This window comes from Coenobita brevimanus, chromosome 53 (genome assembly GCF_032717465.1).
Source record: "Coenobita brevimanus isolate Jiangsu-jjx chromosome 53, ASM3271746v2, whole genome shotgun sequence".
In the NCBI taxonomy this organism is placed as follows: Eukaryota; Metazoa; Arthropoda; class Malacostraca; order Decapoda; family Coenobitidae; genus Coenobita; species Coenobita brevimanus.
Genome location: NC_137006.1, coordinates 3,210,214 through 3,226,318, shown reverse-complemented (window position 1 = coordinate 3,226,318; position 16,105 = coordinate 3,210,214). Strand labels below are relative to the sequence as shown.

Below are 16,105 nucleotides of genomic sequence, written 5' to 3'. Positions count from 1 at the left end.
CACCTTACTGTGTATTTCTGTGTTACATAAATTCTTCCACTGTCGCCATACTCCTTTTAAAATAATATACAAGAGAATGTTAACCAGCCATATCCTGAAATAAATCACTAAGGAAGAGGTGTTATGAAGGCCTCTATTCCACTTAACTTCTCCCTAACATCTTTTCCTAAGTAGTTTATTTTACTTATTACACCCTACTGTCCTATTCTGTGTTACATAAATCCTTCCACTATCACCATGCTCTGTATAAATTAATGTGCAAAAGAATATTAACCAGCCATGTCCAAAAATATATCTCTAAGGAAGAGGTGTTAGAAAGTCCCCTATACTCATTTTTTTTTTTTTTTTTTTTTTTATCAAGGCGAAGATGCACTTGACAGTTCTTTTTTTTTATGCAAGGAAGAAGGAACCAAAGGCCAGGAGCCTGCAAACCATTCCTTCCCCCCCCCCCAAAAAAAAAGAATTACAAAATAGAGCCAAATTCAAGATCCATTCATTTTGAGATGCCTGGACACACTGCGTTTGAAAGACTGGAGATCATAGGAAGTAGGAAGTACAGACAGAGGGAGACAGTTCCAGAGTTGACCTGTTGCATAGATGAAGGACTGGGAGTAATGGTTAACTCTTGCAGCCAGTCATCACCAACCTCTCAAGTGTATCTTCACCTTGATAAAAAAAAAAACTGAGTGGTCTTTTTTTTTTTTTTTTTTTTTTTTTGGAAGAAGGAACCAATGCCCACGTAAACCCAGTCTTAATTTACTGCACAGAAAGAAGATCCTGGACTTCTACCATCGTACGAGCCTGTCAGCGTACTGCACGGCGTTTTCATACCGCCCCACGTCGTGTGTCGTACGAGAGGACCTCACGAACTTCTATATGGAGCTGCCTATTGACCCCACCCACTTGTACAATGCCGCACGCACCCCTACACCGCATATAAGCACAGGTGTGATAAAGGTTTGCAGTATTCGGGAAAGGTGTGTGTGTGAGGTTAAGTCAGGATTCCAGGGGCTTGAATGGTGAGTGAATGAGAGTGGGGCCCATTTTGCCAGCTTTTTGTTTAGTACTCCTGTCATTTTTTTTTTTTTTTTTTTTCCCACTAATCTCTGTCTCAGCTTGTCATTCAATGGGAAGAAGAGGTCTAGATGATGATGATGATGATGATGATGATGAACTCCTCCTAACCTTCACCTTCCCCCCACCCCCCCAGAGGCACTATTCGGCGATGAGGAACACACGGAATATGAAGAAATTGATGACATTGACGACGCCTTCCGAATGCAGTGTAAACAGATATTCATCGGCATGGTGACGATGCAGTACCAGGCAAAGACGGATATGGTGAGTGTGGTGACGTGTGTGGTAGTAGTAGTAGTAGTAGTAGTAGTGGTGGTGGTGGTGGTAGTAGTCATAGTAGTAGTAGTAGTACTGGTGGTGGTGGTAGTAGTAGTCATAGTAGTAGTGTTGGTGGTGGTGGTGATATTAGTAGTATAATAGTAGTAGTAGTAGTGGTGATGGTGATGGTGGTAGTAGTAGTAGTGGTAGTTGTTGTAGTGGTAGTAGTAGTAATAGTAGTAATGGTGGTGGTGGTAGGTAGTGGTAGTGGTAGTAGTAGTGGTGGTAGTAGCAGTGGTGGTGGTGTTGGTTTTGGTGGTGGTAGTTGGTAAGTCTGGGCAGTAGTGATATTGTCTCTCTATCTATCTATAGCCCGACGCCCTAATCCTGCAAAGGGTGGCCACAGACAAAACGCCTCCAGGTCGCTCTGTCACCCACCAATTTGACTGCCCTCCCCCAACTCACTCCCCCCTCCCTCATATACCTCTCCACTCCATCCCTTCACCTCATCCTCAGCCTTTCCCTCCCTCTTCCTCCCTCCACTTCACCTACATACAACCTCTTAGTCAGTCTTTCATTGTCCATTCTCTCCACATTTGTACTGTACTTATTGCATAGAGTCACAGTTTATTTGATCCAGGCTTCACTCTCCCACTTCAGGTTCAGATGATAGAGCAGCTTGACGCCTCGTGCATCCGGTTTGTGCACTTCAGCAAGGAGAATGAGCTGCGGTCGAGGGTGTTCTCGGAGAAGATGGGGCTGGAGAGTGGCTGGAACTGCCATATATCCCTCCTCTCTGACCGCACCAGGTGGGTATTGCACTCGCCACTCAAATGATCTAATGTCTGTCTATCTATCTATTTCCAGATGCCTTAATCCCACAAAGGGTGGCCGCAGACAAAATGCCTCCAAGTCTCTCTGTCACCCACCATTTGGCTGCCCTACCCCCAACTCACTCCCCCCTAATCTGTCAATCTATATATCTATTGGCAGACGCCTTAATCCCGCAAAGGGTGGCCACAAACAAATCGCCTCCATGTTGCCCTGTCCCCTGCCATTTCATTGCCCTGCTTCCAGCTCACACCCCCCTCTCTCATATACCTCTCCACTCCATCCCTTCATCTCATCCTTGGTCTCCCTCTCCCTCCCCCACCTCCACCTCACTCACATACACTCTCCTCATCAGTCTCTCACTCTCCATCCACTCCACATGGCCAAACCACCTCAATTATCTAATGTAATCAAATAAATGTAATAAAAAAATGCTGCCATGCTTCCTCTTTCTAAATCTCCGTATTGGGGTTAGTCATGGCACAGCTGATGTTTTCTGTGGACTGGAAGGTAAGCAAAGTGCCAACACCGGCCATGTACTTTCCAACACTTGCTGGAAATTGTTGGGAAAAAAAGGAATTTTGAGATTCATTGTAAGATTTATAACAATGTGAGAGGGGGAGAGGGAGGGGGAGGCTGAGGATGAGATGGAGGGATGGAGTGGAGAGGTATATGAGAGAGGGGGGTGTGAGCTGGGAGCAGGGCAATGAAATGACGTGGGTCAGGGCGAAATGGAGGCGATTGTTTGTGGCCACCCCTTACAGGATTAAAGCATCTGGCAATAGGTAGACAGATAGAGTCCCAGCTTTGACTTTGACTTTATGTACAGTTACTCAGGGGAAAGATGACTGAGTGACTGTATTTATGGCTGAATGTTTCCTGCCTGAGAGTGATGGCTGTGTTACCAAGCCTGTTGCCACATTTCACTCTCATGGTAGTGCATCCCAGGGTTCATGATAGCCATCCATCTACCATCTATCTATCTACCTATAGCCCGACGCCCTGATCCCGCGAAGGGTGGCTGCAGACAAAACGCCTCCAAGTCGCTCTGTCACCCACCATTTGACTGCCCTCCCCTCAGCTCACTCCCCCCTCCCTCATGTACCCCTCAACTCCTTTTCTGTGTTTTCCTTTTACTATGCAGTATCTCCATCTATTGCAATTTTTCTTTCACCTCACCATGTGGAAGGACCCCATTCCGACCCTGGTGAGGAGCTGTCTGCCACAACAAGACAGCTATTTGCATGTGGTTAATGGGTCTGCTTGGCTAGACAGAGTGGAGTAGAGCATCAACAGCAGCCCTTCTTTTGTATTTTTCTGTCTCTGTGCCTCATTCTGCCAAACCCATTTTGATACAGGCAGCTTCCAGTCCTCATTGTAAGTTATGGGTGTTTTAGAATCCCATATTTTTCCCCATTCAAATTACAAGAGAGTCAGTTGTCATGGTAAGTAGGAGAGGGGATGGCTTTGAGAATCTAACAGCTTTATTAAAACAATTTATAATGCAACCAGTCCACATGGTAAATCAGGAGTGTATCTGTCACTATCCAGAGCTGAAAATGATAACTTGAGCCATACGGGGTGAGGAGCTGTGTGTGTGTGTGTGTGTGTGTGTGTGTGTGTGAGAGAGAGAGAAACAGAGTCAAACTGAATAATATCCCTGTGTGTGTGTGTGTGTGTGTGTGTGTGTGTGTGAGAAAGAGAGAGAGAGACAAACTGAATAATATCCCTGTGTGTGTGTGTGTGTGTGTGTGTGTGTGTGTGTGAGAAAGAGAGAGAGAGAGAGACAAACTGAACAATATCCCTGTGTGTGTGTGTGTGTGTGTGTGTGTGTGTGTGTGTGTGTGAGACAGAGAGAGAGAGAGACAAACTGAATAATATCCCTGTGTGTGTGTGTGTGTGTGTGTGTGTGAGAGAAAGAGAGAGAGAGAGACAAACTGAATAATATCCCTGTGTGTGTGTGTGTGTGTGTGTGTGTGTGTGTGTGTGTGTGTGTGTGAGAGAGAGAGAGAGAGAGACAAACTGAATAATATCCGTGTGTGTGTGTGTGTGTGTGTGTGTGTGTGTGTGTGTGTGTGAGAAAGAGAGAGAGAGAGACAAACTGAATAATATCCCTGTGTGTGTATTTACCTATTTGTATTTACCTATTTGTAGCATACAGGAATTGAGCAATGCTTGTGTTGTCCTGTCTCCATATGCACATTTATCAAGTTTACCTTTACACACATGAATGTTTTTCTCATGCACCACCTCTTTGTCTAAGTCGTTTCAAATATTTAAGTATTTATACCTAATTGTGATATACACGGAATGTACTATGCTCGTGGGTTTCCGTCGCTGTTTCTCAATAAGTCAAATTTAGCTTTAAACTCGTTTAAGTTTTTAGACTGGACGATCTCTTTGTCCAGGCTATTCCATAAGTCTATACTTCTGTAAGGAAAGCTATATTTCTTGATATCCTTCAAGCAGCTTGACTTTTTCAGTTTCATTCCGTGTCCTCTTGTTGCTCTCTTATCCCATACAAACAGATCTTCTTTGTCAATTTTATCTACTCCCACCATGGTCCTGAACACCGCAATCATGTCTCCCCTCTTTCTCCTTTCCTCTAAGGAAGGCAAATCCAGTTTTTCCAGCCTCTCTCTGTATGACAGGTCTGTCAGACTGGGGACCATCTTGGCTGCTGTTCTTTGTATTCTCTCAATCTTGTTTATATCTTTCTTTTTGTGTGGGGACCACACTAGCGCTGCATATTCTAACCTGGGGCGGATCATGGCCACTATCAATTTTTTCATCATCTCCTCATCCATATAATGAAATGCTACTCTTATGTTAGTCAGGAGTTTATAAGTCTCTCCAACTATCTTGTTAATGTGCTTTTCTGGTGACAAACTATATTGGACCAGCACTCCCAAATCGTTCTCTTCTCTCCTTTTTGTGATTAATTCATTGATGGCCTCCTGGTACTTTTACTATCTATCTATCTATCTGTAGCCCGACGCCCTAATCCCACAAAGGGTGGCCGCAGACAAAACGCCTCCAAGTCACTCTGTCACCCACCATTTGACTACCCTCCCCCCAACTCACCCCCCCCCTCCCTCATATACCTCTCAACTCCATCCCTCCACCTCATCCTTGGTCTACCCCTCCCTCTCCCTTCCTCCACCTCACCTACATACACCCAGTATTTTACATTTCTTTACATTAAATTTCATTTCCCACGTCCGGCTCCAATTGTGTATCCTATCCAAATCCTCTTGCAGTATTTTACAATCCTCCTCAACCTCTACCTTCCTCAAGATCTTTACATCATCAGCAAACAGACTTGCATAACTGTTCACTCCATCTACCATATCATTTACGTAAATCAGGAACATTACTGGCGCCAACACTGAGCCTTGAGGGACTCCACTTGTTACTTCCCTCCATCCAGACATCCTATCCTTTATTACTGTCCTCATTTGTCTGTCTCTCATAAAGTCTCTCATCCATTCCAGAAGTTTCCCCTTTAGTCCTCCTTTATATTCTAGTTTCCACATTAGTCTTTTATGAGGTACCTTGTCAAAGGCCTTCTCTAAGTCTAAGTACACACAATCCACCCAACCATCTCTCTCCTGTACCACGTCAATCGCTCTTGAGTAAAAGCTCAACAAGTTAGAAACACATGACCTTCCACTTCTGAATCCAAACTGACATTCAGCCAAAATATTCATCTCTTCCAGATATTTTATCCATCTGTCTTTCAGGATTCTCTCACACAATTTTGCAACCATGCTGGTTAGAGACACTGGTCTATAATTCAGGGGTTCTTCCCTGTTTCCTTCCTTGTAAATTGGTACCACATTTGCCCTCTTCCATTCTTTAAGCACTTTCCCCTCTTCCAGTGAGCATACAATTAAGCTGTGAATTTTATCCGCCAGTTGTTCTCTGCATTCCTTCAGTACCCAGTTAGAAATTCCATCAGGTCCTGGGGCTTTCCTTACATCTTGAGTTTCCAGTAATTTATACACTTCCTGTACCTCCACTTTTATATCTTTTATCACCGGAACATTTCTAATCACTCCCTTCCCTTCCCCAGGCTCCTTTTCTTTAGTGAAAACTGACTGGAAACATTTGTTCATTATTTCTGCTTGCATTGCTGCATCCTTAAAGACCTCTCCTTCTACTTTCAGTTTGGTGATTCGTCCTTTTGTTTCAGTTTGCCATTAACAAATCTATAAAACAGTTTGGGTTCATTCTTGCATTTGTCTATTATACCTTTTTCAAAATTCCTTTCTTCTTCTCTACGTATTCTTGTGTATTAATTTCTTGTTCTTTTATATTCTTCCTTTGTTCTGTCGTTACCTCTCTTTCTCCAATTGTTCCATGCCTTATCTCTCTCTTTTTTTTGCTATCATACACCTTCTATTAAACCACTCCTTTTTCCTGTTTTCTTTCCCTCTTACTCTTGGTACAAATTTTTCCACTCCCAAATTATAGAGATCTAGAAAGATATCCCACTTCCTCTGTATCTCTCTTGTTTCTCTGAATTTTCTCCAGTCCGCATTTTCAAAAAAGTTTCTCATTCCTGTAAAATATGCTTTCCCAAAGTTGTATCTTCCCTGTCTTTGAAGCTCGTCTCTTGGCTCGACGTTCCTTATTAACATCTGGAACTCAGTGACAACATGATTGCTTTTTCCTAAAGGACAGAGATATTCCAATGATTCTATTACATCGGGTTCTTTGGTGAACAGTAAATCTAACCTTGCTGGTGTGTCCTCACCTCGAAACCGTGTCTCTTCTTTGACCCATTGCGTCATCACATTATTCATTATTATATTTAATAACATAGTGCCCCACGAATCCTCACCGCCTCCCGAGTACCATTCCTCCCAGTTCACCTCTTTACAGTTAGTCACCCACCAAAATTATATTATTGCTTTTCTCAGTTATTTTTTGCAAATAGCTAGCCATATCTGACAACATCTCATGGTATTCGTCATCCATCCATGCTTTCGTCTTTGGGGGAACATACACTACCGCCATATCTCTCTTAACATTCTCTCCAGTTTCTAATTTCATATATATCACTTCAGCCCTGCCTTCTCCCATTTCCACAGTATCTACATTTATGTTGTTCTTCACTGCTATCATCACTCCTCCTCCCTTTTTTTCTCTTCTGTCTTTTCTCCACAGTTTGTATTTACCATCTCCCAAATGAACATCAATATCTTCTCTTAATTTGGTCTCTACAAAGCACATGACATTAGGTTCATGTTCTCTCAAGAAATCGTTAATTTCGATCCTTGTCAATATGAAACCATCAACATTAGTATATATCACCTTCAAATTATTTTTGACATTTTTAACCTCTACACCGCGGGCTTGTTTACCAATGACTTGCGTGTCCCGCTGGGTTATTTGGGCTCCGACAGACTCTCAAAAAATAATTGCCAAAAATCAGTTATTAGTCCTAGAATAATAAAATTACATATGCTTATGGCACATACCTTCAGCTTTCTCCTGGAATGATTGTTGAGCCTTCGTCGGTTACCGTAGGACTTGTGGAGACTTCTGAAGTAGGGTAACGAAGTCTCCACTTTACACTTCCTGACAACCCGTAATATGATTACCACAGCCAGATACAAACACTATAAACACTATTCTACAATTTCCAAGTAGTTTGGGATCCATACTCAAAAAAAAAAAACTCTGTGAAAGCAATGGAAATTACGAGCGCATCTGATCATCGCACTGGCACTAGTTCGCTCTTGGTACTCTGTCATTTATTATTCATAAAACCCCTCACACTTTATATTTCTATTACTATATAACACTTATATATATCTACAGTCTTAATCCATAAGTTTCCTTCAGTAGTATTAGTTTATTGTCACTGTAGGGATTCAATTTCTTTCAGTAAAATACATAGCATTCACTTTCTCGTCCTGTATACTAGCATTGAGAGTGAATGTCACTTTCATCTTCACTGTCATAACTCATAGCATTCAGACATGCTAGAGTGAAACTTTCACTTTCATTACTCCTAGGGTATATACTCGTATTCTTATAATACTACTCATTTACATTTCTGTTTACGTTCTCTATTTTATTTACATTATTTACATTTCTATTTTATTTACACTTGTGTTATGCACTGTCACTTGAAGTAACTTATAAAACTATTTTCCATTGTTCACGTATATTTACATTCATTACTTTCACTTGCTGTTTACACATTATTTACACATTATTTACAATTCCACTTGCACTGTTTTACTCAATAGAAAGATCGTAGTCACTCTTTTATCAATTGTCAGCCCTTTACCTCTTTCCACACGAGGTTTAGTAGGGGGTAAAGGTCACAGGGCCCTTTGCATGGGGGTGAAAAAGTCCTTGAAGTCAGCAAGAAGAAACATACGTACCCTCACTTCGGAAGATGAGAGTAAACTGATAACGGAGGGCCGGGGTTGAGGCCTACTTAGGGGATATTCAAAGCTACCAATGTTAGCTCTTGAAACAGCTATGTCTAGCACTGAAATGATTGGCAGGAAATCTAGACAATACATTATAAATTTGGTAGTTCCAGGTGAATGTAAATATCACTTAGGCTTCTCCCTTCCCTCCTTACAAGTATATTTATTACGAAAATAGATTATACGGCATATTTCAAGGGGAAAAAAACAGCGAAAATTAGCGAACGAGTGCACATGAGGTGTTGTCAGGTGATAATTAGCCAATTCCAGGTGTATGGCACTCTCACTTACCTTATTTCTTTCTTGTATATATTATTTGGTTTAAGAATAGGACATAGGGCTTATTTCAATGGATGAAATCAGTGAAAAATTTCAGGGAAGATTTACTTAGTGTAGCACGGCCAGGCAGGCGAGAGGATAGGGTAATGGAAGGGGGGTAGGGAGGGGAGTCAAGAACGGGGAGAAATGGCTAAATTATCAACAATGGATGGGAGTACAAATGAGATTAGGAGTGCTGACTAGTGTTGGACATTGGCAGTACTGATAGATGATACAAGCCCCCACTTGGAAGCCCGGGTGAATTCAAAATAACACAGAATCACAAAAGCGACGTCCCGCGGTATGATCCCTTGCTCCCAAGCGTCACGAAAGTGACGCCCCGCGGTTAAGGGGTTAATACTCTTTTCTCTCCTACTCTCTGTCCGTACCACTTCCTCAACTTCTGATCTTTCACAGCCATCCCCCATAGTTTCCTTCACTTCTATTTCCTTAAATACCATTTCCTTACTTTCATATCCAATACTCTCCAAAAAAAAGTATTACGTTCTTCCTCTGTCCTCTTATCATTTTTTTCCTTTACTTCTTCCTTTAATGATTGTAAAACTTCTCTTTCTTCTTCATTCAGATCTTTTCTTATTATAATATTTTCCAAACCCGCCTCTTTGCTTAATTTCCAGGTCACTTTAAGAATCTCATTTATTACACTTTCTGATGTAAACTTGACTCTCATTGGTCTTGTTTCCCCTTTCTTATAAGGCCTTATCCTCCTTACTTCCTCAATTTCTTTTACCCACTTGTCTCCTTCGGGGTCAATCTTGCCTAATATTCCTCTCACCATGTTCGTGTCTCTCTCGAGTCTTGCGAACCTAACCTTTTCTTCCTCTTCCCTGTTTCCAAATACTACCACACATCTGTTCCTTTCTACAGTTTCTCTCACTATTTTCTCTTTTTTCTTCAGTATTTTCACTACATTTTCTTCCATTTTTTTCTTGTTCATTTCCCTTTCTTCCTGGATGATCTCTCTTAAGCTGACCATTTCTTTCTGTTCTTCTTCTACGTGTACCCACTTTGCCTTATGTTCTTCTAATACACTACTCACCTTCTCCGTTTTATTAGTACTCTCTTCTAATTTCCTCCTCAATTCAACATTTTCACGCTTTAAATTTCTAATCTCTTCATTCGCTATTTCATTGGATTGGATCAGACTCTGTATGGTAGTATCCGTATTTTCAGACACATCCTTTATCACTAGATTCTCTACTTTCTTTTTAAGTTCACTAATCCTCATAATTAATGTTTTAACCAGGTCCATGACATTGGTATTTGTATCAAATTCTTGACATTCGAGTCCCTCATTATTTACATTTTCGGCCATGTTTGATGTTGGTTAATGTATCAAAACAGCTGTTACCGAAAAAAAACTACAAACATTCATGTATACTCTAGATAATAAATCTTTACATTTTTGGTAGTCTATTAACTTTCATTATTTTAAATTTAAAACAAGACCTTAGGAGACAGGACAGACAAAATTCCTGAAACTACTTAAGGTTAACAGCGATGGCTGGGACGTCTGCTCTCTCCGGCTGTGTGTGTGTGTGTGTGTGTGTGTGTGTGTGTGTGTGTGTGTGAGAAAGAGAGAGAGAGAGACAAACTGAATAATATCCCTGTGTGTGTGTGTGTGTGTGTGTGTGTGTGTGTGTGTGTGAGAGAGAGAGAGAGAGAGAGAGAGACAAACTGAATAATATCCCTGTGTGTGTGTGTGTGTGTGTGTGTGTGTGAGAAAGAGAGAGAGAGAGACAAACTGAATAATATCCATGTGTGTGTGTGTGTGTGTGTGTGAGAAAGAGAGAGAGAGAGACAAACTGAATAATATCCCTGTGTGTGTATTTACCTATTTGTATTTACCTATTTGTAGCATACAGGAATTGAGCAATGCTCGTGTTGTCCTGTCTCCATATGCACATTTATCAAGTTTACCTTTACACACATGAATGTTTTTCTCATGCACCACCTCTTTGTCTAAGTCGTTCCAATATTTAAGTATTTATACCTAATTGTGATATACACGGAATGTACTATGCTCGTGGGTTTCCGTCGCTGTTTCTCAATAAGTCAAATTTAGCTTTAAACTCGTTTAAGTTTTTAGACTGGACGATCTCTTTGTCCAGGCTATTCCATAAGTCTATACTTCTGTAAGGAAAGCTATATTTCTTGATATCCTCCAAGCAGCTTGACTTTTTCAATTTCATTCCGTGTCCTCTTGTTGCTCTCTTATCCCATACAAACAGATCTTCTTTGTCAATTTTATCTACTCCCACCATGGTCCTGAACACCGCAATCATGTCTCCCCTCTTTCTCCTTTCCTCTAAGGAAGGCAAATCCAGTTTTTCCAGCCTCTCTCTGTATGGCAGGTCTGTCAGACTGGGGACCATCTTGGCTGCTGTTCTTTGTATTCTCTCAATCTTGTTTATATCTTTCTTTTTGTGTGGGGACCACACTAGCGCTGCATATTCTAACCTGGGGCGGATCATGGCCACTATCAATTTTTTCATCATCTCCTCATCCATATAATGAAATGCAACTCTTATGTTCGTCAAGAGTTTATAAGTCTCTCCAACTATCTTGTTAATGTGCTTTTCTGGTGACAAACTATATTGGACCAGCACTCCTAAATCTTTCTCTTCTCTCCTTTTTGTGATTAATTCATTACCCAAAAAATAATTCAGTGATGGTCTCCTGGTACTTTTACCCATTTCCAATATTTTACATTTCTTTACATTAAATTTCATTTCCCACGTCCGGCTCCAATTGTGTATCCTATCCAAATCCTCCTCCAGTGTGTGTGAGAGAGAGAAAGAGAGAGAGACAAACTGAATAATATCCCTGTGTGTGTGTTCTTACCTAATTGTTTTTACCTAATTGTATCTTTACAGGAATGAGTCAAGCTCGTACTGTCCCGTGTCTTAAACCATATTTATCGTACATATCCTTAAATTTGTGAATTGTTTTGGCACGCACTATTTCATTCGGTAGTGCATTCCATTGATCAGTTGCTCTGTTAGGGAAACTGAATTTCCTTACGTCTTTATCACCTCTCTTCTTATGCAGTTTTTTGCAGTGTCCTCTTGCTGATGCTTCTCCATATGTTAAGTAATCATTTATGTCTATTTTCTCCTTTCCTGATATGCACTTATATAGCATTATCATGTCATCTCTTTTCCTTCTCTCCTGTAGTGTTGGTAGATTCAGTTTATTTAGTCTTTCTTCGTAGCTTAGGTCCCTTAAGCTTGGTATCCATCTTGTAGCGGCCCTTTGAACTTTTTCAATCTTGTCTATATGCTTTTTGAGATGAGGACTCCAGACTACTGATGCATATTCCAGGGTTGGTCTAATGAATGATGTTATTATCCATCTTAGCATGTCTTCATTTATGTATGTGAATGCTATTCTCATATTTGCTATTCTCATATTTGCAAGCAGTGTGTACATGTTCCGTACCTTCTCGTTGATGTGGTCAGCCGGAGATAGTCTGTTATTGATAATCACACCTAGGTCTTTCTCTCTTTCTGATGTGTATAGGGTTTTATTTCCTAACTTATAATCCCAATCAGGTCTTTTTCCACTTCTACCAAACTTGATTACATGACACTTGTCCACATTGAATTCCATTTCCCATGTACTACTCCATTCATGAAGTTTATTTAATTCTTCTTGTAGCTCTTTACAAGAGTCTGTGTTAGTAATTCTCCTTTGTATTTTTGCATCATCTGCAAACATATTCAGATAGCTCTCATTTCCAGTGTTACTGTTTATATCATTTATATACACTAAAAACATGATTGGTGCCAGCACTGAACCCTGTGGTACTCCACTATTCACTTCTTTCCATGATGAGTAGTTTCCTCTTAGTACTGTCCTCATTTCTCTTTTTATGAGAAAGTCTTGCATCCAACAAAACAGTTTGCCTCGAATTCCTCCTTGATGGTACAGTTTCCATAAAAGTCTTTGGTGTGGTACTGTGTCAAAAGCTTTCTTGAAATCTAAATAGATACTGTCCTCCCATCCTTCCCTTTCCTGTATTGTGTTTGTTACTCTGTCATAGTAGCTCAACAGATTAGTAACATGATTTTCCTTTTCTGAAACTAAACTGTCTTTCTGTTATCATACCGTGTTCTTCTAGATGATTTACCCAAGCTTTTCTTATAAGTTTTTCTAATACCTTGCTTACAACACTGGTCAGTGATACTGGTCGGTAGTTGAGAGGATTTTGTCAATTTCCTTTCTTGAATAAGGGGACAATATTTGCTTTTTTCCAAATATCAGGTAGTTTACCTTGACTCAAGGATTTCTTGAAAATTAAAAATAATGGTTTACTTAACTCCTTTGCACATTCTCGTAATACCCAACATGAAATTTCATCAGGACCACTTGCTTTTCCTCTGTCTAATCTACTTAACTCCTCCTGTATTACTTTTTCTGCTATTTGTATATCTGGTAGTATGTGTGGACATGCGTGTTCCACATAGTCCCTCTCAAAATTTTTATCTTCTGTAAAAACTAATTGGAAATTCTTATTTAGTGCTTCACAAATATCTTTCTCTTGTGTATAAGTGATTCCCTCGTCCGTGATGGATTGTATTATATCTTTTACTTTAGTTTTGCTTCTGATATAGCTGTAAAACAGCTTTGGTTGATCACTACTTTTATTTATTATATCCTCCTCAAACGGTTTTTGGGCTTCCCTCCTTATTCTTGTATAGTCGTTTCTTGCCTGTTTGTAATTATTATACGCCCTTTCACTATTGTGTCTTCTGTATCTATTCCACAACAAATCTCTTCTTTCTTTTGATTTTTTACATTCTGTATTGAACCATTTCTGTATTTTCTTATCTGCTTCTTTGTGCTGTGGGATGTACTTCTGGACTCCTATTTCATAAAATTTACCAAATTTTTTATGTACAGCATTTAAATCTTGTCCTCTAAGCTCATTTTCCCAATCCACTTCTAAGAAATACTTCTTTAGGTCTTGATAATTTCCCTTTTTATAGTTTAGGCTCTTTTTGTAACTGTCATTGCTGTTTACTATGTCATATGCTATCCTGAAGTTATAATTTAGTACTGCATGATCGCTTTTGCCGAGTGGAGGGTGATATATTAAACTGTCAATATCATTTTCTTGCCTAGTAAATATTAGATCTAGCACTGAAGGTACATCAAGTCCTCTTTTTCTGGTGGTTTCCCTCACATGTTGCGTTAAGAAAAACTCTTGTACGAGATCCAGGAGCTTTTGGTCCCAACAGCTTTCTTGGCTATTTATATCTAGAGTATTCCAATTTATATTTGTATTGAAGTCCCCAGTTATTATAATTCTTTCCGATTTCTCTTCCATTTTATGTAGCAATGATCTTATACTCTGAATTGTACTCTCTGCCCGGTCCTCATATTCGTCACTTTCCCATGTGTTTGATCTGGGTGGCATGTACAAATTGGCTACAATTACTTTACCTTCAGATGTGTCGATCTCTGCTGCAATCAGTTCTACTTGTGATGGTATATCTAGTTTTATTTCCTTGACTTTTAGATTTTTCTTAGTTAATATTATAATTCCTCCTCCTTTTTTTAAATTTCTGTGTCTTCTCCATATATTGTATTCCTCTAAGTTTAGTATGTCATTGGATATCCTTGGTGTTAATTTTGTTTCAGTAAGGCATATTATTTGTGGTTCATTTTCTCTGACATAATCATTCATCTCTAGTAATTTAGATACCATTCCATCCACATTTGAGTACATCAACTTTATCATCTTGTTTATATACTTGTGTGTCTGCGTGGGAGAAAGAGAGAGAGAGAGAAACTGAATAATATCCGTGTGTGTGTGTGTGTGTGTGTGAGAGAGAGAGAGAGAGAGAGAGAGACTGAAAAATATCCCTGTCCATCTCCAACTAGAACTGAGAGCGGGAATTCGAGTCGTACAGGCCAGGGTGCAGGAGGGTCGGTGAAGGCATCGGGGCTGACTCTCTACCGCCAGTCCACTGAGGACCTGAGCAGTCCGGACCTCACCAAGGCACGCTTCAGGTGAGTCTGGGGTTGGTAGTTTGAAGTTCCTATGCGTATTCATTGCTTTTCTTTGGGTGTTGCGACTGGAGTGATGATGATGATGATGATGATGATAATAATAATGATGATGATGATGATGATAACAGTGACAATGACGGTGACGACAATGCTGATGATGTTGATGCTGATGACAATGATGAAGATGATGATGATGATGACGATGATGATGATGACAAAAATGACAGTGATGATGTTGATCAAAATGATGCTGGTGCAGCAGCGTTACCTTTCCAGCAAGTGCCATATAACATCCAATCATCTACAAGAGGGCGGGACATCTTTACCAGAAAAAAAAAAAAAAAAAGCAGGATTCTTGTCATGTTTCTTTTCTACACCTCGCATACGTTTTGAAAGTTTTATTTATTTATTTGTTCTTAGTTTCACAGGATATCGGAATATTTAAGTCGAAATTGCCTTCAACACATTTCCAAACCATGATACATTCTAACCTACCCTGACAATAACAAGCGGATGGATGGATGAATCAGCTTGTTATTGGTGTTATCTTTTACAACTTGAGCGTGGATAGATGTCATGAAGGATTTGAAATTTAGAGATGCTGTATTACCATCGTTATTTGTTTGAACGATAACCATGGAGAAAGGATTTGAAATTTAAAGAGATACTGTATTACCATTGTTTTTTATTTGAAAGGGAAGCGTGGAGAAAGGATTTGAAATTTTAAAGAGAAATAGTATTATCATCGTTATTTGTTTGAAAGGGAAGCGTGGAGAAAGGATTTGAAATTTTAACGAGAAACAGTATTATCATCGTTATTTGTTTGAAAGATATCTGTGGAGAAATATTGAAAGCCCTCGGGGGTGTAATTACTGCCAAGGTGAACGATGCAGGTGCCTGGCGATTCAGTGACTACACGACTTCAACAGGTATGGTATCAGTGTCTTAGGATTGCACCGTTAATGTCTTGATTCCCCAGTACAGACTCTCAAATCTGAAATGCCTAGGTTCCAAGCTCAAATCCAAAATACTTGGGTTCAAAGCACAGATCCAAAATGTGTGGGTTCAAGGCTCGGGTCCTGAATACTTGGGTGGTTCAAAGCTCAAATCCGAAATACTTGGGTTCACCG

General features: G+C 40.1%; 1 protein-coding gene across 1 annotated transcript in view; it reads left to right on the top strand.

The window, feature by feature from the left end:
- Positions 1 to 16,105, top strand: part of l(2)k05819 (transmembrane protein 94-like protein l(2)k05819) — a 96,045-nt gene that overhangs the window by 38,042 nt on the left and 41,898 nt on the right. Inside the window, exons 15-18 of the mRNA XM_080273177.1 lie at positions 768 to 946; positions 1,211 to 1,341; positions 1,996 to 2,144; positions 14,847 to 14,975. Of these exons, the coding sequence (XP_080129303.1) occupies positions 768 to 946; positions 1,211 to 1,341; positions 1,996 to 2,144; positions 14,847 to 14,975 (588 nt within the window). The remainder of the gene's footprint in view (positions 1 to 767; positions 947 to 1,210; positions 1,342 to 1,995; positions 2,145 to 14,846; positions 14,976 to 16,105) is intronic.